This window comes from Coregonus clupeaformis, chromosome 16 (assembly GCF_020615455.1).
Source record: "Coregonus clupeaformis isolate EN_2021a chromosome 16, ASM2061545v1, whole genome shotgun sequence".
Classification (NCBI taxonomy): domain Eukaryota; kingdom Metazoa; phylum Chordata; class Actinopteri; order Salmoniformes; family Salmonidae; genus Coregonus; species Coregonus clupeaformis.
Window position 1 is genome coordinate 37,588,885 of NC_059207.1, and position 26,845 is coordinate 37,615,729.

The following is a 26,845-nucleotide window of genomic DNA, read 5'->3' on the forward strand; positions in this document are numbered from 1 at the left end:
GTGGCAGCATCATGTTGTGGGGATTTTTTTCAGCGGCAGGGACTGAGAGACTAGTCAGGATCGAGGGAAAGATGAACGGAGCATAGTACAGAGAGATACTTGATGAAAACCTGCTCCATAGCGCTCGGGACCTCAGACTAGGGCGAAGGTTCACCTTCCAACAGGACAACAACCCTAAGCACACAGCCAAGACAAAACAGGAGTAGCTTCGGGACAAGTCTCTGAATGTCCTTGAGTGGCCCAGCCAGAGCCATCCAACCTGACAAAGCTTGAGAGGATCTGCAGAGAAGAATGGGAGAAACTCCCCAAAAACAGGTGTTCCAAGCTTTTAGCGTCATACCCAAGAAGACTCGAGGCTGTAATCACTGCCAAAGGTGCTTCAACAAAGTACTGAGTAAAGGGTCTGAATACTTATGTAAATGTCATATTTATATGTCATATTTCAGTTTTTTTTACTTTCTAAAAACCTGTTTTTGATTTGTCATTATGGGGTATTGTGTGTAGATTGATGAGAGAATGAGGCTATAACGTAACAAAATGTGGGAAAAGTCTGAATACTTTCCCGAATGCACTGTGATTAAGTCAGTTGTCATTGTTCCCTGTGCCTTGCACTGTGCCACACCAGTATTATGTTTAGTGGAATTATCTAAATCATTGTTTACTTTGAGTTTGTAAGCCAGATATCAGGTCATAACGGTTGACAGTACCAGTGCTGTAGAGCAGACTATTGTATCTGTGCCCCCTATTACATAAGTGGTAGACATTAGATTGTGTATGTTGATAAAGATTATGGCTAATGACTAATGCATTGCAGGCCTACATAGTAAGAGTACCTGTCTGTACCATGGTTTAATACATGTGATTATTGTTTCCTATAAATTACTCACCTGAAGAGCTTGATTTAAACAAAATAAGGCTAGTCACTGGATATATTGTCCTGTGTCATCTTAATTCTCATAAAATTATGTTCTGCACTATAACACATACGGACTACAATATAGGATTGCTATCCCAAGCTACTTAGTGTAAGCACTGTGAACTGACATCCTTGTTTTCTCCCATATGAATCACACCATCAGTACAGGCAGCAGTACACCTTGCTCAAAGTATTACAGACACATTTCAACTACATTTAAAGGGAGAGAAGCAAGGATACTGCCACACCATTACATGTGTTTGTCTGTGGAGCAACAGGATGCACCCTGCTTCTCCTTTATTGCTCCTCCAAGAGTCCTGCCTGAGGCTTAGATATTGCACTTTCCATGTCATCGTCTTCTTGATCTGGCTGTGTGAGATGCCATTATTTCAGAGTTCAAGAGTTGTTGTTTGAATTGAAGTTTTTGTGGAGAGGAAGTCGTTTTGTTTATGGATATTTAATGAAAGGTGTTTGGGTTCGGTCGTATCATCATAGATACTTTCTTCAGGGAGTAGGCACCTCCTCTGAATTCAGCCCAGTAGACTCCATCTTGGTAGCGACTGCGGTAGTGTCCTCCTCTGTACCATACTCCATTGAGGTTAGAATGGGCACATGCATTGTACCACCAGCCTCCCTTCTGGTAGTGGGCACAGTTACCTGGGTTGAAGCAAATATTAGTTAGACAACATTGTAGAATCTCAACGAAAATGTAATGTGGGCTTACAGTATGTACTAGGCTAATTGTCAGTTAATTGAGTCAGAACACTGGACATTTTATCTCACGTTTCTGTTTTAATGTGAGTGTGTGCTACTGTATGATCTTGACATTACCTGTATACACATCGTGGTCTCTGTCCAGCGTAGTGAACTGTTTGCCATTGTGCCAGGTGAGGGAGTCTCCGGCGTTGCCATGGTAGCGGCCCACCCTGAGCTTGTAGAAGTCTGCCTCAGGCTCCAGCCTGAAGCTGGCATACTCTGCAAACACCTTCCTGCCAGACCAGTCCTCCAGAATCACCAGCAGCTTGTAGTTCCCCTGGTTGGTCAGCCAGTAGATGTTCTCCAGGCCCAGCCAATACTCTCCATCGATGTTCCCAAAGCCTTGCTATGAGGGGCAAAGGGAGAATACATGATCGGCTTTACACAAGTCCCTTCAGCTGTAAGCAGTTAGTCTTGAGGTCTGGGGGATAATTCAGAGCCTCTTCTCTACTCAGTGCCTGGGAAGTACTGAGAGAAACAGTCCCTCTAGATGCTCTGACAGTAAAGCTCAATATGATTCTGTCTTAGTGTTGTTTACTGTCAGGGAAGGTACCAGCAAATAGCCCATGAGCCTACTAGTGGTAACTTGCAGTTATCAAAAACGTATTAATGGCCTGTAGAGTAGAGTGGAGGATCTGTGAGCTTGTTACAAGATGTGTGCTGGTCTGGACTGTTATGCCTCAGTTCCATGCCAGGACAGGTCATAGGATAGTATATGTTTTACATTACATAGCACATGCTGTGAATCATGGGAAGATCTGGCTATTGTACACATTTAATTCCAATGTGTTTTATTGTAAACGTCTTGGAAAGTTCTCTGGCAAGGATTTAAACAAGTCCCTTGCAAATTGTCTGTCTGCCCTATGATGTTTGCACTCTAATTGCTTTGCCCTGTTGTAGTGCTTTAGATCCTTACTGTCACGACTTCCGCCGAGGCTGCCTCCCCTCCTTGTTCGGGCAGGCTTCGGCGTTCGTCGTCACCAGCTTACTAGCCACTGCCGCTCCATATCTCATCATTCCATTTGTCTTGTTGTGTCAATTACACACACCTGGTTCTTATCCCCTCATTAGTCCGTGTATAAGTGTTCCCTCTGCCCCCCCTGGTCCTTGTGGGTGATTGTTTATTGTGAGAGTAGTGTAGCTCGGTGGAGGTACTCGCACTTTGTATTGCCGGGGTAGATATTTCCCCTGTGCCTGAATATTGTTGGAGTATCCCGTACCGTGTATTGCCAGGGTAGATCGTTTCCCCTGTGCCTGACTCCTTCTATCACACTCATCACACTTACACTAGCCAGACCCTTTTTACCTCATTCCACACTGGCAATAGTCATCCCTTAGCATTTCATGCTGTCCTCATGACTGCCTGTGTAATGTTGTGTAAATACCTGAATTCAGACATTTATTTTTCCTCAAACCATTTTTATGATGTAAATAGAAATCATTTTCATGGACCATTAATACTTTTTCAGTGGGCTTCTACAATTCTACAATGTTTTTTTCCCAGTATGGCAGCCTCTTATCCACACGTTTCTCATTAAGCCTGTATGCGTCCTGTGTGGACTAATTTCACAAAGACCCAACTCATGTTGGCGGATGGTATGAGTCATAGGCCAGTGGTGTGACTGACAGGTGCAGAACCCTGTAGGTACCTCATCAGAGCAGGCAGTGCAAGGGGTCGTTCTCCTCAAACCTCAAGTGTTCAGATCTTTTTAACGTCAGACACACCAGACATAAGTCACCTGTTTCACTTCGAACTACAGCCAATGTTCAGCATACAGACACAGTTCTACATATAACCTGCCTCCCCCTTTTACTAAATGAGTTTACCTTAGTGTGGGGCTGTTTACCTACCTTGTAAGTCTCCCAGTTCCTGAAAAAGTTCACTGAGCCGTCCAGCCTCCTCTGGATGACGGTCCAGCCACCAGGGTCGTGTCTCTGGTCACACCACACCTGCATCAGTTTGTTGGCGTTCTCTGGCTTCACCAGGTACATGCCACTGGCCGTGTGGCCATCCTCCAGGGCCTGTAGGCAGTCCTTCCATGGCCCTGCATGGGACAGGAAAGGAGACAGACACAGTGGTTAGACAGAAAGCCTGGTGGAGTCAGTGGAGGTTGTCAAAGGATATTTTTTCTATAATATGAGTCACTTTCATATTCATAATTAATACAACTTTCTTATTGTGTGACTATCACAGTACTGGAGACAGAAGCTATGCAGCCTAATTGAAAAGACCACAGCATCGTCTACTGTTACTGCTGCTACTCCCATTTTTCAGTAGGAAAAGCTTTCAGTTTAAGGCCAGGATTGACTTTGGCTGCTGCTCTCACAAGGGAAATGGCTGCAGGCTCTGCAGCCAAGAGCAACATTGGCATATGGCTAAAGGGAGACCTGATTGCTGAATGATGCAACAGTAGCAGATACTGTAGATCAGCAGGTACTCTAAAGATCCCTTGTTGATGAATGATATAATGGGCATTAGGCTGTAGAAAACGCTCTTTTGTTGAAGTAGAGTTGGAAAGTCTCTTAATATTTAATCACTGTCTTCCTAAACCCCTATTAAACCCATGCAAGTTTCTTATGTTGTTATTGTCAATGGGTGTTTTTGACCTTCCCCAGTGGAGGTAAAATCACATCCGGTACTATACTGACCCAGAGAGCAGTCCATATGACATTCCATATGATTGATAGTGTTTTCATATTAGCGTGTTCTCTCAGCAGTGGGCTTTAGCTTGGCCATTCTCTGGTAATCTAATCTCAGATACAGTGGGGAAAAAACGTATTTTGTCAGCCACCAATTGTGCAAGTTCTCCCACTTAAAAAGATGAGAGAGGCCTGTCATTTTCATCATAGGTACACGTCAACTATGACAGACAAAATGAGATTTTTTTTCTCCAGAAAATCACATTGTAGGATTTTTTATGAATTGATTTGCAAATTATGGTGGAAAATAAGTATTTGGTCAATAACAAAAGTTTCTCAATACTTTGTTTATATACCCTTTGTTGGCAATGACACAGGTCAAACGTTTTCTGTAAGTCTTCACAAGGTTTTCACATATTTTGGCCCATTCCTCCATGCAGATCTCCTCTAGAGCAGTGATGTTTTGGGGCTGTCGCTGGGCAACACAGACTTTCAACTCCCTCCAAAGATTTTCTATGGGGTTGAGATCTGGAGACTGGCTAGGCCACTCCAGGACCTTGAAATGCTTCTTACGAAGCCACTCCTTCGTTGCCCGGGCGGTGTGTTTGGGATCATTGTCATGCTGAAAGACCCAGCCACGTTTCATCTTCAATGCCCTTGCTGATGGAAGGAGGTTTTCACTCAAAATCTCACGATACATGGTCCCATTCATTCTTTCCTTTACACGGATCAGTCGTCCTGGTCCCTTTGCAGAAAAACAGCCCCAAAGCATGATGTTTCCATCCCCATGCTTCACAGTAGGCATGGTGTTCTTTGGATGCAACTCAGCATTCTTTGTCCTCCAAACACGACGAGTTGAGTTTTTACCAAAAAGTTATATTTTGGTTTCATCTGACCATATGACATTCTCCCAATCCTCTTCTGGATCATCCAAATGCACTCTAGCAAACTTTAGACGGGCCTGGACATGTACTGGCTTAAGCAGGGGGACACGTCTGGCACTGCAGGATTTGAGTCCCTGGCGGCGTAGTGTGTTACTGATGGTAGGCTTTGTTACTTTGGTCCCAGCTCTCTGCAGGTCATTCACTAGGTCCCCCCGTGTGGTTCTGGGATTTTTGCTCACCATTCTTGTGATAATTTTGACCCCACGGGGTGAGATCTTGCGTGGAGCACCAGATCGAGGGAGATTATCAGTGGTCTTGTATGTCTTCCATTTCCTAATAATTGCTCCCACAGTTGATTTCTTCAAACCAAGCTGCTTACCTATTGCAGATTCAGTCTTCCCAGCCTGGTGCAGGTCTACAATGTTGTTTCTAGTGTCCTTTGACAGCTCTTTGGTCTTGGCCATAGTGTAGTTTGGAGTGTGACTGTTTTTGAGGTTGTGGACAGGTGTCTTTTATACTGATAACAAGTTCAAACAGGTGCCATTAATACAGGTAACGAGTGGAGGACAGAGGAGCCTCTTAAAGAAGAAGTTACAGGTCTGTGAGAGCCAGAAATCTTGCTTGTTTGTAGGTGACCAAATACTTATTTTCCACCATAATTTGCAAATAAATTCATTAAAAGTCCTACAATGTGATTTTCTGGATTTTTTTTTCTCATTTTGTCTGTCATAGTTGACGTGTACCTATGATGAAAGTTACAGGCCTCTCTCATCTTTTTAAGTGGGAGAACTTGCACAATTGGTGGCTGACTAAATACTTTTTTCCCCCACTGTATCAGCCATTAAAACTCTACTGAGACAATGGCCTCCTTCATCTGGAAAGGCCTGTGTGTTTGTGGACACACATTGTGCCATACAACTGTCTGTCCACGTTTCATCACAATACTGTTCTGAACGTTTGTTTTAGGACTGATGCCCAACTGAGCATTCTACTCAATGCAGTCTCAATTGGTGCTGATGAAGATTTTGTCTAAAGTGCATTACTGTGGCTTGGAAACACGATGACATTTCAAAAGGAGGGAAATAATTAGTAGGACAAGCTTTTGTTATCATTGTGATGTCTCCAAATTGACTAGCTAGCTAAGATTGAGGGGGAGAGCACTGACATTTTTGCTAGCTAACGTTAGCATTGCTAGCTATTTCTGACTAACTTTGCTAGCTCATGGTAACCTTGCCATCTCTCTAAAGAAAACTTGACAACATCATAATGATGACAAAGTTGTTTTCTACAAATTATTTGTCTACTTTAGCAATGTCATCGTATTTCCAAGCCATTATAGTGTACGTTTGACGAAACAGTCATTATTCCCCATTCAGAAAGATTTGGCAATAACCATCAGCCAGACATCAATATGCTACGGCATCTGTAGAACGTTGATAACAATGTCAACGATGTGACCGAGTGACGGAGGTACAACCCATGAATACGCTAGATGTAGCCCCTTTTCTAACTCGGAGAAGTACAAATACAGACAGAGCATAGTCTTATGGTTGGGGAGGGTGGGAAAAATAAATAAAGGAGGATGATGTTGAGTGCAAGTAGAAACAGTCATCAAAATTGTTAAAAGATTTGAAAAACAATTCTAATAAATGCAACAGTTGGACAATGAATGAAGATACTACAAACATTTTTTTAAATAATCCATCAGATATTGACTGATTTTATAGCACATAAAACATTTAACTACCATGGACAAATAATGTATGGAGTTCAGGGATTTTGGTGGGAATTCAGGTATTCAATTTATTGTTGAATTTCACTTTTTCTTAGAATGCAATCATATATACAGTACCAGTCAAAAGTTTGGACACACCTACTCATTCCAGGGGTTTTCTTTATTTTTTTACTATGTTCTACATTGTAGAATAATAGTGAAGACATCAAAACTACGAAATAACAGATCATGTAGTAACCAATATATTGTTAAACAAATCAAAATATATTTGAGATTCTTCAAAGTAGCCACCATTTGCCTTGATGACAGCTTTGTGTTAAAATAAAGGGAACTATTGGGCGTATTTGCTTGAAAACATTTACATAAAGGGGTGGAACAGGGCTGAACATGGCTGCAACCACCAAACACTTGGTCTACCCTACCTGCACTCACCTGCGCTGTGATGAGGTGATTTTGAAGGAGTCAGGCGCAGGAGGGTAAATCACAGAATAACAGGATTTATTCTGAACCACAGAGTTATGCAGTAATGCGTAAAAACTCTCCAGTGCGCAAAACAGGCGCACTAGAAAATACAAGGCATACGACGATGAACGCCGAAGCCTGCCTGAACAAGGAGAGGAGGCAGCTTCGGAGGAAGTCGTGACAGTACCCTGGCCTCGGGGACGGCCAGGAGGACACGGAGCAGGACGAGCCGGATGGTGACGGTGGAAATCCCGCAACAGGGAGGGATCGAGGATATCCCTCACGGGACCCAGCACCGCTCCTCCGGACCATACCCATCCCACTCCACGAGGTACTGAAGGCCCCCCACCCGACGCCTCGAATCCAGGATGGAACAGACGGAGTACGCCGGGGCCCCCTCGATGTCCAGAGGGGGCGGAGGGACCTCCCGCACCTCAGATTCCTGGAGCAGACCAGCCACCACCGGTCTGAGGAGAAACATGGAATGAGGGGTTAATACGATAATCTGGCGGGAGTAATAACCTATAGGTAACCTCGTTTATTCTCCTCAGGACTTTGAATGGCCTCACAAACCGTGGGCTCAGCTTCCGGCAGGGTAGGCTGAGGGGCAGATTCCAGGTCGAGAGCCAGACCCGATCACCCGGTACAAAGACCGGGGCCTCACTGCGGTGGTGGTCAGTGTTGGCCTTCTGGCGACGCATGGCGCGTTGGAGGTGGACGTGAGCAGCGTTCCACATCTCCTCCACGTGCCGAAACCAGTCATCAACCACAGCAGCCTCGGTCTAGCTCTGATGCCACGGTGCCAGAACCGGCTGATAACCTAAAACACATTGAAATGGCTTAGGTTAGTGGAGGAGTGACGGAGAGAGTTCTGGGCATATTCGGCCCATGGAAAGAACACCGACCACTCCCCCGGCCGGTCCTGGCAGTAGGACTGCAGGAACCTACCCACATCCTGATTCACCCGTTCCACCTGCCCATTTGACTTGGGATGAAAACCAGAGGTCAGGCTGACTGAGACTCCCAGAAGTTCCATGAACGCCTTCCAGACCCTGGATGTGAACTGGGGACCCCGGTCAGACACTATGTCCTCTGGCACCCTGTAGTGCAGGAAGACGTGTGTAAACAGGGCCTCCGCAGTCTGCAGGGCCGTGGGGAGACCGGGCAGAGGAACGAGACGGCAGGCTTTGGAAAAGCGGTCCACAATGACCAGGATGGTGGTGTTACCTTGAGAGAGGGAAAGATGAGTGAGGAAGTCAATACACAAGTGGGACCATGGCCATTGTGGAACTGGTAAGGGCTGGAACTTACTCGCTGGGAGGTGCCTAGGTGCCTTACTCTGGGTGCACACCGAGCAGGAGGAGACATACACCCTCACGTCCTTAGCCAAGATAGGCCACCAATACTTTCCAGTCAGGCAGCGCACTGTACGACCGATACCTGGGTGACCAGAGGAGGGGGACGTGTGTGCCCATTAGATCAGACGGTCACAGACAAGAGCAGGCACGTACTGCAGCCCAGCTGGACACTGAGGTGCAGATGGCTCTGTGCATAACGCCCACTCTATGTCCGCATCCATCGCCCATACTACCGGCACCACAATTTAGGAGGCCGGTAGTATGGGGGTGTTGTCTATGGGCCTCTCCTCTGTGTCGTACAGCCGTGACAGTACATCTGCCTTCACGTTCTTCGTATCCGGGATGTAAGATAGTGTAAAATCAAACCGGGTGAAGAATAGGGCCCACCTGGCCTGGCGAGAGTTCAACCTCTTCGCTGCCCGGATGTACTCCAGGTTACGGTGGTCCGTCTAGAAGAGGAAAGGGTGTTTTCACCCCTTCGAGCCAGTGCTTCCACACAGTCAGGGCTTAGACAACGGCCAACAGCTCCCGATCACCAACGTCGTAGTTCTGCTCTGCCGGGCTGAGCTTCTTGGAGAAGAAGGCACAGGGGCGGCACTTGGGTGGTGTGCCCAAGCGTTGAGATAGGGATAGGCGCAGTCCTATCTCGGACGCATCCACCTCCACTACGAACGGTAGTGATAGATCGGGATGGGCCAGTACCGGGGATGAGGTGAACAGAACCCTCAGGTTACTGAAGGCCCTGTCAGCCTCAGCAGACCAGTGGAGCCAGGACGGCCCACCCTTCAACAGAGATGTGATGAGAGCAGCGACCTTGCCAAATCAGGAAACTCTAACACAAAAAGTGACTTGCTCTCGATGAGTCTCGTGCGTAACCATAGTGACTGGTGCTGTAACTTCCCTAACGAACCCGGACCCTAATGGTCGACTGTCAAGTGCTCTGATGGGGAGGGGATAGGGAACCAATGTAATGCCTAGACAATGTGCAAATGACCTGTCCATAAAGTTCCCAGCTGCGCCTATATCGACCAGCGCCTTACACTGGGGAACTACCGTGTAATCAGGAAAGTGGATGTGTAGGGTACAGTGTGCAGCAGAGGGCTCTGAACGAGTGTGGGTGTTCGATACCTTGGGTGAAGCGAGAGTGCCCTGCCTGCTGCCTCCAGACCCAAAAGAATGCAGACGAAAGCGTGCAGCAGAATGTCCTCCCGTGCCACAAGAGTGAAACTAGCGCTGTCGTCCTCCGCTTTCCCGGATCGCCACTCCACCCAGCTCCATCTCGTGATCCGGGTTGGGGGGGTAGAACGGGCAGGCCCCTTCCAGGATGTCCTCTAGAAGCCAGCAGGTTGTCCAACCGGATGGCCATGTCCACCAGTTGATCGAACGACAACGTGGTGTCCCGGCAGGCTAGCTCCCTTCGGACGTCCTCTCGTAGATGGCACCGGAAGTGGTCAATGAGGGCCCGCTCGTTCCACCCGGACCTAGCCGCTAGAGTCCGAAACTCCAGGGCGAAGTCCTGCGCGGTCCTCGTCCCATGCCTCAGGTGGACCAGCCGCTCACCCACCTCTCTACCTTCGGGCGGGTGATCGAAGATGGTCCGAAAGAGGCGAGCAAACTCCCCGAAGTTGTCCAACGCGGCTCCTCCTTCACTCCAGACCGCATTGGCCCACTCCTGGGCTTTCCCCGAGAGGCAGGAGACGAGGGCGGACACCTTCTTCCGCTCCGATGGAGCCGGGCTGATGGTCGAGAAGTATAAATCCATTTGTAGGAGGAATCCCTGGCAGAGGGCAGCTGTTCCGTCAATCCCGTGGTCGAGATATATGAATCCTGAAAGATCGGGTCCTCTCCTCTCCAGGCGTTGGACGACCTGGAGAACCCGATCCATCGCATCTCCCAAGCTGGCTAGCATCATCGAATGCTCCCGGACCCGTGCCACGACTCCAGGCATGTGCTTCTCTCCTGCTGACTCCAGCAGGAGAGCAGGAGTGATGAGGTGATTTTGAAGGAGTCAGGCGCAGGAGGGTAAATCACAGGATTTATTCTGAACCACAGAGTTACGCGCACTGGAAAATACAAGGCACAGAGGGAATATTCCCACGATACAAAATGCACAGAACTTCACCGTGCTTCTCTCTCCTCCACAATAAACAATCACACACAAAGACAAGGGGGCAGAGGGAACTCTTATACAGGTACTGATGAGGGGATATGAACCAGGTGAGTGTAATAAACAAGACAAAACACATGGAATGATGAAATGAGGAGCGGCAGTGGCTAGAAGGCCGGTGGCGACGAACGCCAAAGCCTGCCCGAACAAGGAGAGGAGGCGGCTTCGAAGGAAGTCATGACATGCGCTGTCTAGACAGCCTCATTAATTACTGTTGTTGTCACGTTCTGTTGCATAAGTGTATCAATAGCAGGATACCCTCGCATTAAAAAATCACATGCTTGGCTCTAGATTACTCCTATCTAAATTGACTTAACATTGTTTGTAAGATCAGACATAATATCACTACAATCTGAGTGTTCATTTTCGGAAGTTGCTTACATTTCAGCACAACTTTATTTTGATGGGTGTATATTTTTTGTTTAAAAAAAAAGTAATCTTTCTTCGCTTTCTTGTGATGGGGTGTGTTTGACAAGTCATTACAAACATTTCCGCGGTCAAAACGTTAACGGGAAAAAATTACAGGAACAAGCAAGAGTATGAAAGAGTGGCATTAGTAAAATGAAAGTAATCAATCCAGCGAGATTTAAATTACAAGTGGATAATGCACCCCTCAAACACAGGAAATACAGTGGGGGAAAAAAGTATTTAGTCAGCCACCAATTGTGCAAGTTCTCCCACTTAAAAAGATGAGAGGCCTGTAATTTTCATCATAGGTACACGTCAACTATGACAGACATTGAGAAAAACAATCCAGAAAATCACATTGTAGGATTTTTTATGAATTTATTTGCAAATTATGGTGGAAAATAAGTATTTGGTCACCTACAAACAAGCAAGATTTCTGGCTCTCACAGACCTGTAACTTCTTCTTTAAGAGGCTCCTCTGTCCTCCACTCGTTACCTGTATTAATGGCACCTGTTTGAACTTGTTATCAGTATAAAAGACACCTGTCCACAACCTCAAACAGTCACACTCCAAACTACACTATGGCCAAGACCAAAGAGCTGTCAAAGGACACCAGAAACAACATTGTAGACCTGCACCAGGCTGGGAAGACTGAATCTGCAATAGGTAAGCAGCTTGGTTTGAAGAAATCAACTGTGGGAGCAATTATTAGGAAATGGAAGACATACAAGACCACTGATAATCTCCCTTGATCTGGTGCTCCACGCAAGATCTCACCCCGTGGGGTCAAAATTATCACAAGAACGGTGAGCAAAAATCCCAGAACCACACGGGGGGACCTAGTGAATGACCTGCAGAGAGCTGGGACCAAAGTAACAAAGCCTACCATCAGTAACACACTACGCCGCCAGGGACTCAAATCCTGCAGTGCCAGACGTGTCCCCTGCTTAAGCCAGTACATGTCCAGGCCCGTCTGAAGTTTGCTAGAGTGCATTTGGATGATCCAGAAGAGGATTGGGAGAATGTCATATGGTCAGATGAAACCAAAATATAACTTTTTGGTAAAAACTCAACTCGTCGTGTTTGGAGGACAAAGAATGCTGAGCTGCATCCAAAGAACACCATACCTACTGTGAAGCATGGGGGTGGAAACATCATGCTTTGGGGCTGTTTTTCTGCAAAGGGACCAGGACGACTGATCTGTGTAAAGGAAAGAACGAATGGGGCCATGTATCGTGAGATTTTGAGTGAAAACCTCCTTCCATCAGCAAGGGCATTGAAGCTGAAACGTGGCTGGGTCTTTCAGCATGACAATGATCCCAAACACACCGCCCGGGCAACGAAGGAGTGGCTTCGTAAGAAGCATTTCAAGGTCCTGGAGTGGCCTAGCCAGTCTCCAGATCTCAACCCCATAGAAAATCTTTGGAGGGAGTTGAAAGTCCATGTTGCCCAGCGACAGCCCCAAAACATCACTGCTCTAGAGGAGATCTGCATGGAGGAATGGGCCAAAATACCAGCAACAGTGTGTGAAAACCTTGTGAAGACTTACAGAAAACGTTTGACCTGTGTCATTGCCAACAAAGGGTATATAACAAAGTATTGAGAAACTTTTGTTATTGACCAAATACTTATTTTCCACCATAATTCCTCTCATCTTTTTAAGTGGGAGAACTTGCACAATTGGTGGCTGACTAAATACTTTTTTCCCCCACTGTATATGTCTGAACATGACAGATCCTCAGGTGGGCGGGGCATGTGCGTTGCTAGTGTAAGTAAGTGGGGGGAAAAATGTGTTGGGTGTTACAGCATCAGACTGTGTGGGTTTTGCAGCTCTACAATGACACTTTCTGCAAAACATTACCTCAACTCAGATTTTCCTAAACCACTTCAAGTGTACACTATTAATCTGGTTGTTTATCCAAGTTCATTATACTGAAGAGGAAGGATTTCCAGAATTGGACTAATTTAAGATAATCCTGAATAAATCCTTATTTTACCTCAGTAACTCTGCCAGGGAGACCGCTGGAACTTGTCCCAAATTCCAAAACGTTCACCCTTTCACTTCACATTTCATTTATCTGACATAATTCCCAATTTGGCAGTTGGTCGTTTTACAGAAGTACTGTGGTGAGGTATTTAATATGGCCATGTTTTGAAGACAAATTTGAAAACTGACCATTAAAGTATTGTTGTTTTCTTTCTGCGGGTTAAAGTAGGTTTCCTTATCTCTGAAACATCCTCCACCACCATAGATGTTCTAATGCATTTAGCAGCATGTGTAATATGATTTACTGCATAGAAGTAACAGACCTGTATGCTAAAATGGATGCCCTGACAGAAACCAAAGTCTGAGCAAGATATGTTTTCTATTGTTCTGCAGTATATGATTTAACGAGGAATGAAGTTGATGTTAAATGCTGCATGTGTTTGGTTTATTAGTCTCTCTTGGTGTTCTGTTTGAAACTGGTTAATATCTGTAAAAACATGAATTGTCTTATTGCCTGTTAGCCATTAGTCTCCCCTCAAAAGATCTCTAGTCATCATACTTGGAAACAGGCTTCTATTGGGCTGCTGGCTCTACTTCTCTAATTGGATGTGAAAGTATTTTCCTATTCAAGAGTTTACACAAGTGGTCACCAACCTTTTCTGAGTCAAGATCACTTTCGCAGTCAAAAAGCAAGCCCACATCTACCGCCCAGATTATTTTTAAACATGTTTTTTTTTTTTTTTACATTGTCCTAATAAAAACAGTTATGTAGGAATGAGGTTTGTGCAGTAGGCCTAATACATTATCACATCATATTGGCTATATATATATATATATATATATATATATATATTATTTCACATTTATTTAACCAGGTAAGCCAGTTGAGAACAAGTTCTCATTTACAACTGCGACCTGGCCAAGATAAAGCAAAGCAGTGCGATTAAAAACAACAACACAGAGTTACATATGGGGTAAAACAAAACAAAGTCAAAAATACAACAGAAAATATATATACAGTGTGTGCAAATGTAGCAAGTTATGGAGGTAAGGCAATAAATAGGCCATAGTGCAAAATAATTACAATTAGTATTAACACTGGAATGATAGATGTGCAAGAGATGATGTGCAAATAGAAATACTGGGGTGCAAATGAGCAAAATAAATAACAATATGGGGATGAGGTAGTTGGGTGGGCTAATTTCAGATGGGCTGTGTACAGGTGCAGTGATCAGTAAGATGCTCTGACAACTGATGCTTAGTTAGTGAGGGAGATAAGAGTCTCCAGCTTCAGAGATTTTTGCAGTTCGTTCCAGTCATTGGCATCAGAGAACTGGAAGGAATGGCGGCCAAAGGAGGTGTTGGCTTTGGGGATGACCAGTGAGATATACCTGCTGGAGCGCATACTACGGGTGGGTGTTGCTATGGTGACCAATGAGCTAAGATAAGGAGGGGATTTGCCTAGCAGTGATTTATAGATGGCCTGGAGCCAGTGGGTTTGGCGACGAACATGTAGTGAGGACCAGCCAACAAGAGCGTACAGGTCACAGTGGTGGGTAGTATATGGGGCTTTGGTGACAAAACGGATGGCACTGTGATACACTACATCCAATTTGCTGAGTAGAGTGTTGGAGGCTATTTTGTAAATGACATCGCCGAAGTCAAGGATCGGTAGGATAGTCAGTTTTACGAGGGCATGTTTGGCAGCATGAGTGAAGGAGGCTTTGTTGCGAAATAGGAAGCCGATTCTAGATTTAACTTTGGATTGGAGATGCTTAATGTGAGTCTGGAAGGAGAGTTTACAGTCTAACCAGACACCTAGGCATTTGTAGTTGTCCACATACTCTAGGTCAGACCCGTCGAGTAGTGATTCTAGTCGGGTGGGCGGGTGCCAGCAGTGTTCGATTGAAGAGCATGCATTTAGTTTTACTTGTGTTTAAGAGCAGTTGGAGGCTACGGAAAGAGTGTTGTATGGCATTGAAGCTCGTTTGGAGGTTTGTTAAGACAGTGTCCAATGAAGGGCCAGATGTATACAAAATGGTGTCGTCTGCGTAGAGGTGGATCTGAGAATCACCGGCAGCAAGAGCGACATCATTGATATACACCGAGAAAAGAGTCGGCCCAAGAATTGAACCCTGTGGCACCCCCATAGACTGCCATAGGTCCAGACAACAGGCCCTCTGATTTTACACATTGAACTCTATGCCTGGCCTGCCAATATTGTTCTTCTCAGACCATATTATATTTAAAAACTCAAGCTTTCATAACAAAATATATCATTTGCTGTGTGAGGCATAGCTGAGCATAAATTGAAATAATTTGCTTTTTTATTTTACTGGACTGATGGTATCTGCATCTGATGGTCATGGTGCTTTCAAAACAACTGGGAACTCGGAAAAAAACAAGGTCAAAGTTGGAGCTCTAGAAAGATACCCATGTGTTTGATGTATTTGATATCATTCCACTGAATCTGCTCCAGCCATTACCACGAGCCCGTCCTCCCCAATTAAGAAATCACCACTGGTTTACACTGATGTGATTAGCCAACTGACCCTGTTTAGTACACAATGGATATTTGTACAGAGACAGGAGGTAGAGAGAGAGACTGAAGCAGCTAGTCTGCATCCAACCAGGGAATGGAAGAGAGCCCTGTCTTAAAAAACTAGGAAAAGGCAGTGTGTGTGTGAGAGAGAGAGAGGAAGACCAGACAGGGGGATGTCAGGCTTTCATAAAGAGCACACTGACAGCCTGGCTGTATCAGAATAAAAAGGAGGGGAAACAAGGAGCTAATTCCAAGCAGGACTGTCAACGACAAGCAGGACTGTCACAGACAGAGACAGAGGAACAAAAGTTCACATTGTAAATTAACAGGCTAAAACAGGTTAGGTTGTGCTAGGATTGCATGTGAGAAGTAGTCCATCAGCCAGCCTCTTCCTCTCCAGTGGGCTCTGTGGAAGATCTGTGTTGTTTAGACATAAGCCAGAGGGCTGGAATAAATGACATCACACAGATACTTATTCATTATCTTTCCTCAGTCTTTTCATACTCTTTATTCCTTACTCTTTTTCTTTCTTTCTTTCTTTCTTTCTTTCTTTCTTTCTTTCTTTCTTTCTTTCTTTCTTTCTTTCTTTCTTTCTTTCTTTCTTTCTTTCTTTCTTTCTTTCTTTCTTTCTTTCTTTCTTTCTTTCTTTCTTTCTTTCTTTCTTTCTTTCTTTCTTTCTTTCTTTCTCAGCACTCCCTTTTTGTGTGAGGAGTTTGTATAACCTTTGGGGGGGGGTGAGTTGCAGTCGGCCCTGACAGGAAATTGCTTGCCTCCCTTCAAACACAAGAGTACAGAGCAAAGTGTCTACACCTCAGTCAGGAAAGCACAGTGTGGAACACAAACATTTCTATGGAAAGATCTGTACAGCATAAGCCAGTGTTTCCTACTACATTCAAATGACATGGTATCTAGTGGAAGTATATGTTAACAAGAAAATACTTATCAAATAATTTTCTGTTGATTTGGAGAATTCCTTATGGAAGCCTCACCCGAGTCTCATACATCCTCTGGACAATCCGTGGCAGAGTGCTGCTAGTCTGTGGCGGGGGTTCCCTCATAACTGGAATGCTATATTTACCATGCTACCATTGTCAGGGTTAGATTGACCATGAAATGCAGTGTAAGCTGTCTTCGCCCCCTCGGCAGTGGGCTTGTAGCCCATGGTGAGTTGAGACCACACAAACCCTGTCTCTAAACTCCCCTTCATCTGGTGTCTGTCTCCGCTGAGACACGTCTGCCTTTCGCTCAGCCCATTTGAAAAAATACTATAGTACACTATGGTATAAATCCCATAGTATTCACTGTAGTGTTTTTGCGGACTTTACTGTAGTATTAACCTTTTGTGTTTTTGCGGCCATTACTGTAGTATACTGTAGTATTTAGAATTTACTAACACTGTTGTATAAAAACTATAGTGTTTTTGCGGACTGTAGTAAACTTTAGTATTTACTGTAGTGTTTACTGTAGTGTTTTTGTTTTATTATCTTTGACATAGAAGTGGGGGCTTTCTCCTTGAGCAAACCTACTGGACAAATACTAAAAGAGCAAATTTTTCATAACCTGTAGGTAGATAGGACTGGGGTCTGAACGGAAAGTTCAGAGCGTCTGCTCTTTTCTGTAACCTGTAGGGAACACAATATATGGTCTATACTCGGCATGTAGGTTTTTCACTTATCGGTAGCACAAATTGGGATATGGAGGAGGGGAATAGGCAGGGTATATGCAAATTAACTGCTATACTATTACTATAGTTTAAAAAACGATTGTGTTTTTGCGGACTGTAGTGTTTTTACAGACATTACTGTACACATTTTACAAATTACCTCGACTAACCTGTTCCCCCGCACATTGACTCTGTACCCGGTACCCCCTGTATATAGCCTCGTTATTGTTATGTAATTTTCTTGTGTTACTTTTTGATTTGATGTTTATTTAGTAAATATGTTCTTAACTTTATTTCTTGAACTGCATTGTTGGTTAAGGGCTTGTAAGTAAGCATTTCACGGTAAGGTCTACACCTGTTGTATTCGGCGCATGTGACAAATACGATTTGATTTGTAGTATTTACTACAGTGTTTTATTTGCAGATAATACTATAGTATTTACTATAGGATTCTACAGTATACTACAAAAATCTATAGTAAGTACTACACATGATCGAGGGATTCTACAGTGGGTAGTATAGTATTCTACAGCAGTGGTTCCCAAACTTTTTCACTCGGGCCCCCCTTCCATCATTGGGGAACATCCCCGCAGTAAGTTGAAAGCCTGACTGACTTGCTTAAAAAAAAAGACAATTGGGGGGGAGGGGGAACTCCGCGCCCCCTTGCCGACCACACTTACAGTTTGGGAACCACTGTTCTACAGTATACTACAGTTTATTACAGAATTCTATAGTAAGTACTGTAGTATGCTACAGTTAACTAGAATTTTTTTCATGTGGGAATATTCATATCCAACAGCAATAGTCACTTGCACAGACATATCAGCTAACACCTCACTGTTAACAGTTAAATATGAGCAGGATAATAAATAAAGCAATGTTTGTGAAAGGAATAAAACATGAACAAGAGGAGAAATTGAAAGAAAATGATATACTGTAGGTATTAGTCATGTTTTGTTAAAGACGATTGTTGTACTTCTCTTATCAGCTAAAGACCAAGTTAACTTGCCAGACACACACACAGTTAGAGAGCATGACAGACAGTCTTATCCAGTTGTGATCCCTGTTGTATTTAGTCAACTATACAGTTATCTAAATCTATCAATTAATCATCCAGTTACTTAAGCTTCATTAAGTGTACTAAATCAAGGAGGATAGGTTCAGACACCTCCACTTTCACTGGCCTCGATACCAGAGGGCTCTAGTCCAACCATCCATGAGCACACACAAATATGTGTTTTAAGATGCTTTGTGTGGATTGTAATCAGCTGACTGTAGTATCAAGCCCATTAGATGATATGCATCTCAAAGGGTTTTAGACAACAACAGCTCTGTTCTTCCTAAGAGGCCTTTTCTCAGGGAATGTGTGGAACTTATTATTCCCATAGACAATAGTGAGACGAATGGATAAAGAATGGAGAGCTGCTGTTGTCTGATGATTAAGAAAGACCAAACTGCTCTCACACACAACCCTCTGTTTCAGACTGGCTTAGACATCAGTCTGATGAGGGTTCATAGAACATGCCAGCTTCTCTTTTTCCGCTTGACCCCTCATATAAATGTAACTTCAGACCAGATCTGTATCAAGGAATATTCATTTCAATAGGTAACAAAAAACATGCAGGCTGCTCAATGAAACAGAGAGACTCACCAGAGGGTTTGTTAGTGATAGAGGGGCTGCCTGTGCCGCTGGGCATGGTTGGATTGACAGGCAGTACAGACTTCTGGTCACTCTGAATCTCGTTGGTGATCTGGTTGGTGAGGCGTGGGTAGGTGGGAGGTTGGTAGGGCTTGTTGATGGGTGGTGAAGGTGCAGGTGGGGGTGGGGTTTGAGGCCTTGGCTGGGGGACGGGGACGGGGCGAGGGGGGCTGACTGGCCGACCCTGGCACTGCTCCTCCAGCAAGGCAATGAGGACCGACTGGTTGTTGGCCAGAGAGGCCAGGTGCTGGTACTTGTGCTCCAGGTCCTTATAGCGGTTAGTGAGCTGCTGCATCTCTGAGGTCTGGTTGAGGATACGGTTCTCCATCTGGGACAGCTCCAGGGCATTGTCCCTCTTCCTGATGATCTCGTGTAGCAGCTGCATGTAGAGCTGGGTCACCCTGGAGTTCATGTTCCTGCTCTCCTTCCTCAGAAGCTTGACCTCGTTGACGATGCCTCCGTCCACCTCAACCAGCTGCTGCAGCGTCTCGATCTGCCTCTTCTGCTTCTGCAGCTCCACGTTCAGCAGCTCCAGCTCCTGCTTGTTGACGCGGTTCTCCAGCGCTGCGTCCGGCTCCTTGCGGTTCACACAGATTGCCCCTGTCACCTTCTGTTGGGGAACGATGAAGGTGTAGGAACACTTGTCAGGCTGCTGGGGGTCAACGGGGGCTCGCCTGCTCCTCTGCCCAGCATACAGGAACTCTCTCTCCAGGCCATCCTCACTGCTCTCAAACTTCTGGGATGGGGCCCTTTCCTTGCTCCTGGCCTGGGGGTTGCTCTCCTGAGGGTTCCCCTGACCCTGGGGCTGCTGGGCTCCAGAGACCAGACCATACATTAGGTACAGCAGCACCACGGGGAGCTCCATCAGTCTGGGAAGGGCTCTCAATCACACACACCTTAGGAGGCATAGGGATTTAGAACAACAGGAAAGGATGGGGAGAGATAAAGGGAGGTCATTGGTTTGGCACAAATACTGAATTGTTTTTAAAATACTGTAACATACCACCCTGTGGTCAGCTATCTCATTCAAATGATCTCTAATTGCACAGTATAGGCCTACCGTTTTGATAAATGGATGAATGTGTTATAAAACCTAAACAAACTCCTTTGTATAATTTAAAGGAAAGGTTCACCCATTTTATATGTTATATTGTTTTTGTGCATCTCTGAGTGATGTTCTATTGATTCCCTGGGTCATTTCATGTTTTCATGTTTTTGAGCAAGCGCCCAATAGACTCCCATTCATTCCTTGAAGGAGAGTGCTCTTTGTCCCAAAATGCACCGCGCTGCCCATTGACATAGCATGGGCAACGTTTCCCATCTCCTCAAAAGTATATCTGCCGTTATGAATGTTAGATGTTTGCTAGCTAGCTAGCTAGCCAGCCAGCCTATAGACAGAGCATTGCATTGTGCATTTTGTGGTCGACTTGAGCTGCAACAGATTTCCACAACGATTTTCCATGTTGCTACCAACTTTATTATAACGCCAAAATGAAACATATGTTCACAAAAAATATTGTTCTCACATTTTAGTGTTATTTAACACTGTAAATTAAAGGAATGAGTGGTTTTGGGTAGAATTTTTCTTTAAACTCATATTCACTTCTTGGGGTTAGCATGTCTCCACTGAAAGGTTATTATTTTGTCAGGTATTGTCACCTTGGTAATGGTGTGTTTTCCATGGGTCTTGTCTGTACAGGCTGAAAGAAACAAGACGCTGATTCCAACACAAGATCTGGCACCACCTATTCTATGCTTGTGATATCACTGAATGGGTTTCACCAAACCTACTATTATCAAACACTGGAAATCTGATTGGATTTCATCAAGGGGCCAAGCTGGCGTGCCATCATGTTTGTAAACAGGCACCAGGCTGGTGATGTAGGCTATGTTTGTGAGAGCATGGCTGGCTCTGGCTGTCTTAGAGGGGGCATTTTGAAACCTTTTTCGTGGCCTGTCTGTTCAGTCCACTAAGGCCTCTGCTAGAGACCCACAGGGCTGGGGTCTACTCTTACACTGACAGGACATCAATGGGAGCCTTCACAGCTCCACTCATTGAGACCAGAGGCAGCCTGTCCTTTAGGATCTCTCAAGTTTGTTTTAATGATGTCAGGGGGTTGTGTTTTGCTAGCTGTCCTGACTCTGGCTCTCTTGGGTGACTGCCACTGTTAGGAGGAACATTTACACATGTGTATCCTCAATCTGCTCCCCAGTGCTGTGCAGGCCTGGGCATCACTGCTTATGGAAAGTTTGACACGCATAGCAGCTGATGCTATTCCTGCGCCTGTTTTAAGATATTGATCAGATTGCATCAGACCTGAACCGTTTACCAAGAGAAAGGTAATGCAGTTCATTCACAACTTAAAGCACACATCATTGTGTATATATCATTTCCTATATGTATTTAGAATATTGGAATTTCAATCTAAATTTAACCTGGAAAGAATGTAGAACTCTTGAACCTTCTCAATGTGCTTTGGACCATTACATTGCTCTGTTTAACAGTGTAGAGAGAATGTTGTGTAATATAAATCTCCCTGACACAGTGTGTTTCTGCAGAGAGGCTACATTTAAGAAATGTGATTAATGCACAACAACTAACTTTTAAGATACAACCCTTAGCTTTTCACAGGAGTGTATGAAAAAGAGGCACTTTGGCTGTTTGTTCCATATTTCAAATTGAAGGCCTTTGTATTAGAAAAATAGCCAGGCAGCAGTTGAAGGGGCTGTGGGTTTATTGGAAGTGGAGGGGATGCCACTGAGTGCAGAGGAGAATGTGATAACAAGGGCCTGTACCCATGGGGCTCCTTAATTGAAAGCTGCTGCATATTGGATTACAGAGGAGCCTGTGCAACACCTACCCAGAGTCAGGACAAGCCTTTCTGATCTCAAACCTCTAGAGTGGGAGGCTTGGTGCAGAGCAGGCTCATGGCTGCTGGCCTAGTTCTGTTGAGTCTATTCAGTATGAGGGTAACTACATTACCTGTTCAGTAGTTACTGCTAGAGGTCTGACCCAAAGGAGAACCACGTGCATGATGTCCAGACTGCCTGATGTCCAGAGGGGAGAACACTTGTTTTTGCCTTGCTATTCTGGGCATGGGGCCAGCACATTAGGTTGGAGAGACGGAGAGCAAAAATGTAGAACTGTCCAAGAACAAGACCTTTGGAGATCTCTGGCTGGTATGAGGAAAGTTATAGTTGAAGATAAGAAAGAGATAAAGACATGGAATAGGAGAGACAGATGCTAACTTACTTAACTTTTTGAGTATATGCCTAGCCTACATTTCTGTCTCCTATTAATTGATTGCAAAAACATGTCTTTAACACATTTAAAGCTCTATATATTGTTACTGAATATCCATATGATGTTCTCACAAAGCATCTGCCCACCAGTAAAAGTTCAAAGGAAGCCGTGGTTAGGTTTTGGTTTCAGTCTTAGGCTTTTAGTGTGAAACTCTCCTCTGGATGCAGTATGTGGGTCCCTTTCATGGAGTTAATCCATTCCCACAAAGCCCTGCTGTATGATGCGGTATGACATCATCAAAGCAGATGCTGATTGACACAGAGACGATAGTAAAGGTTGGATCTAGCTACATTATCTAAACATACATACAAGTCCTTTATTAAGGTTCTGAACGAAAGAGATGTGATGGCTTTACTAGTATAAGACCTCTTTGTGGGATGTACAACAGGGAAAAAAATAAATTCCTCAGAAGGACACAGAGGAAGCAACATATGATAATGATAGGCTGTGAGCAGGACCAATCTGGTCTAATAGAACAGTCACTGTCTCCCCTATGTTAATGGCCTGGGATTGCTGTGGTTTCCCTCTCTGGAACGTTAGCTCTGTGTCTGGGGAAGCTATGCGCCGGCCACTCCATGCCGCAGAAAAGCCCCATAGTACTACGTGGTCAGCCAGGAGTCTCCAATTAGTCTCCCAGCCAGGCTTCCCACCACCTCAAAGCTGGAGGAAACTGCCTATGCTGGCAATGGGTGAGTGTGTGTGTTCAGATAACACCACATGCCAGACTCGGGCTCCCAGGGCTCCCAGGGCTCCCAGGAACCAGAGAGAGTCCCATCGGCCCCAAGACAATCACTCTATTATTAACCCCTCCACCGTCACCTAGCGCATGAGGCAACAACAGCAGGCCCCATGCCCTCTTCTCCTCCATAGTTATACAAAGACAGCTGACTGACTGGCCTTGTTATTGTCGTGACATAAAAAGAGGACGGTGTTACTATAGACAAATAACTACAGTAGCTTTATGGATGACAGTGCACTTGAGATAAACAGTGTTCCTAATTAGGACAGTCTAATTAGGGCTGTTTTGCTCATTAGCATGTCTGTCAAATCCACAGGTTGGTAATGACTTTATCAAATCATCTCTCTGTTATTCTCCCTATCTAATAGTGTGTGACAGGCAGTGCTTTGTGTGGGTCAGTGTGGCTGTGTGCAGCAGCGTGCTCCAGTGTTTTTGTTCATGTTCAGCACATAATAATTAGTAGGTGAGCAGAGCGGCCCGGCAGGCCTGACTGATGTCTCTCGCCCCAGCCCCTCTCATTTCAGAGTGAGCGTGGCATTCCTTACTTTCTTAGCCACCTCATTAGAGTTAGCTTCCACAGACAGACAGACAGACAGACATACTGGTAGTTGTGAAGAGAGAGGGAGAGACAGAGAGACCCTTCCTCTCTGCTCCAGCTCTGCTGTACCTAGAGATCAGTTCTGCCTTCTGCCCTACCACACCACAGCTAGTCATACATACACCAGCAGCTCTGTTATCTCAACTACCACAAACTAATAAAAGTGCACATAATTCTTCAAGGTTTATTACTAGTCCTAACATATTAATTCAACACCTCCCAATCTACAGCACTGGAGCGCTGTGCAAAATGAGGCACCCGTACATGCTCAAATTAGGACGAATTGACAGTGCTGGTTGTATGACAGTCAATATGTCTTGGATCAGAATTCAGTTAACTTTGAAATGGTAATCTGAGTTATTACATTATCGAAGGTGACACAATTCTTTCCTTAAGCATGTAATCCTGGTTAGCCCATAACATGACACTGTAGACATAATTAACCTCAGCCCCAGCCTCACCCCCAACCTCAGCTACCTGCTCACTCTGCTCTGAATCTGACGCTTATGGAAAGTACCCATTGTTATGGCTTTCCACGGCACAGAATAGTTCTGATGATAATTTACCCCATTTAGTAGGGTTTCTTTCTTTTACTCTTTCGGTTGTAAAATTGTGTGTTGTGTGTGTTGTTTTGGCCGACATGTCCTCTGATGCTGTCAGGCAGGGGGTTTCAGGAATCGTTTCGATACGTTCCTAAATGCACCCTCAAGGAACTCTTATCCATAGCCCTGGCAGCAGAGACAAAGCAGAGATTCAACAGAACAGCCCTCTTCTTCCATGTCCACATCAGCATGGGGGAACATCATGAGGCAGCAGAAAGTTGTACCCAGTACTTTGTGCAGAATTTTATTCCAAAACACTGTATATATTCATAAGCTTTATCCATTTATGTACAAATGACAGCAAATCTGTAATCTGTAATTTGGCATTTTGTGATGTGAATTTCTGTTATTTTTTTGAATAATCAAACAACCTCAAACAAACAACTTCTACTGGTGTGAACAACATCTCAAAATGAGGTCATAGCTTTTTATGGCACTGCTTACAATCATGAATACCCCATAGATGCTCCTGGTAAAAAGACCAGGCTCGTACTATTGACACTTTTCACTGGCAGCCTATCTTTGTTGTTTGTGTATGTCTTTGGAACATTGACAAGCTGAATGTTTACCAGTAGTTAACAAGCCCTTGCTCTGGAAAGCCCACTACTTCAGTATCTCTGCTTTGTGTTAACCCCTCTCTGCTGTGTCTATATCAGAGCCAGCTGCCTTGTTAAACCACTTAAAGGAATCAGACAGGGGAATTGCCCCGGGCAACAAACCTTTCCTTGTATCTCCATATAGATACCACTGAAGGGCTAAGCTTCAAACTGATCAGCAGGAATCTCTGGCTTACTCAACACATAGTGGCCAAAGCCTTTCTGTCACTGTGCAGCTTAGCGATCAATTTCTACAAATGTACTAGATTATCAACAGGTAAGACTAGCAACACTTATAGAACTATGAGCAAGCTATGCTAGATGTTTGCATGTACACATTCAATAAAGACAGTAAAAGATACAGGGAAAGTCAAAGGCCACTGAATCCTTACCAGATAATTGTAGACTGTAGCTTGTTATCCATTCAGTTCTCTTTCCCTCCAGGCAACACTGATTGACGTGTCCCCGTGAAGAAAGTCATCACCGGTCTGTGTGAAAGCTGCTTGGGGCTGTCCCTCTCTCTCTGGATCACTTGCTCTTTGGCACCTGAGTACACACTGCCACTTAAAAGTGGACTGTGGTTTGAAGCCTGTTATTAAAACCCATTATTATAGAACCAGGAGCTGCACTTGCTGGGAATATGTCCTTTGTACTGTAGGCATCGAGCAAGAATTTAAACAATTCACCTCATAAGATTTTGGACACTTACCAATTAAAAAAGAATAAATCCAAATTTGTTAGTAGATGTAATGAGTAGTTTCCTCAGAGGCAGTGAGAGAGCAGCAGGCAGTGAGAGGCCAGCATGGTCTGGTCAGTGTGCTCTCTGTAGCCTGGTAGGAGAAACTATCACTTTCTGAGTATTTCACTTCTGCTCACGACTCTGAGGCAATCTTTTTCTGCTGCCCTCCTTACCTCCCCTTTCCTTTCTCTCTCCCTCCCTCTCTCTCACTATCCTTCTCTCTCTTTTGCGCTCTCTCTCTCTCTCTCTCTCTCTCCCTCGCTCAGTGCATTTACATGATGAAAAATGCTCTGCCACAATGTTTCAGTAAGCTGACAAATTTAACACAGGACCTCTCCTTTCTCCTCCCCTTGGCACAAAGACATCCACAAGCATGAGATACAAGCTCTGGCTACACAACCCCCCCATACACACTTCACTCCAGTTTCCCATCCCCCTCTTGGTCCACCACCACTATTTGTGGCATTGGTTGTTGGTTGTAACAGCAAGGAGTGGTGATGTCACAGTAATCGGAGCCTAATTGGGCATGTACAGTGGGGAAAAAAAGTATTTAGTCAGCCACCAATTGTGCAAGTTCTCCCACTTAAAAAGATGAGAGAGGCCTGTAATTTTCATCATAGGTACATGTCAACTATGACAGACAAAATGAGATTTTTTTCCAGAAAATCACATTGTAGGATTTTTAATGAATTTATTTGCAAATAAGTATTTGGTCAATAACAAAAGTTTCTCAATACTTTGTTATATACCCTTTGTTGGCAATGACACAGAAAACGTTTGACCTGTAAGTCTTCACAAGGTTTTCACACACTGTTGCTGGTATTTTGGCCCATTCCTCCATGCAGATCTCCTCTAGAGCAGTGATGTTTTGGGGCTGTCGCTGGGCAACACGGACTTTCAACTCCCTCCAAAGATTTTCTATGGGGTTGAGATCTGGAGACTGGCTAGGCCACTCCAGGACCTTGAAATGCTTCTTACGAAGCCACTCCTTCGTTGCCCGGGCGGTGTGTTTGGGATCATTGTCATGCTGATAGACCCAGCCACGTTTC

At 44.7% G+C, this 26,845-nt stretch overlaps 1 protein-coding gene and 1 non-coding gene across 3 annotated transcripts; both read right to left on the minus strand.

The window, feature by feature from the left end:
* Nucleotides 1–499: 499 nt before the first annotated feature.
* Nucleotides 500–26,151, minus strand: LOC121583964 (angiopoietin-related protein 2-like). 2 transcript variants are annotated; one of them, XM_045225913.1, is made up of 6 exons: nt 25,767–26,151; nt 25,450–25,603; nt 19,171–20,114; nt 3,524–3,717; nt 1,748–2,018; nt 500–1,573 (listed from the first exon to the last, which is right to left on the minus strand). In XM_045225913.1, exons 3-6 carry the CDS (start codon nt 20,081–20,083, stop codon nt 1,374–1,376), a joined length of 1,578 nt encoding a protein of 525 aa, XP_045081848.1. In that variant the 5' UTR covers nt 20,084–20,114; nt 25,450–25,603; nt 25,767–26,151; the 3' UTR covers nt 500–1,373. The 2 variants fall into 2 exon arrangements, with proteins under 2 accessions (XP_045081848.1, XP_045081847.1); XM_045225912.1 differs by having other exon boundaries at nt 25,450–25,632.
* On the minus strand, nt 17,356–17,410 carry LOC121585259. Its single transcript, XR_006003835.1, has one exon. It is a non-coding gene; the product is annotated as a U7 small nuclear RNA (small nuclear RNA).
* Nucleotides 26,152–26,845: the final 694 nt, after the last annotated feature.

Coding starts and splice junctions, on each gene's coding strand:
- LOC121583964 (XM_045225913.1), bottom strand. CDS start 20,083: ATGGAGCTCCCCGTGGTGCTGCTGTACCTAATGTATGGTCTGGTCTCT. Junction 3,718..19,170: donor TATCACTAACAAACCCTCTG/GTGAGTCTCTCT, acceptor TGTCCCATGCAG/GGCCATGGAAGGACTGCCTA. Junction 2,019..3,523: donor GGAACTGGGAGACTTACAAG/GTAGGTAAACAG, acceptor TGCCCCTCATAG/CAAGGCTTTGGGAACATCGA.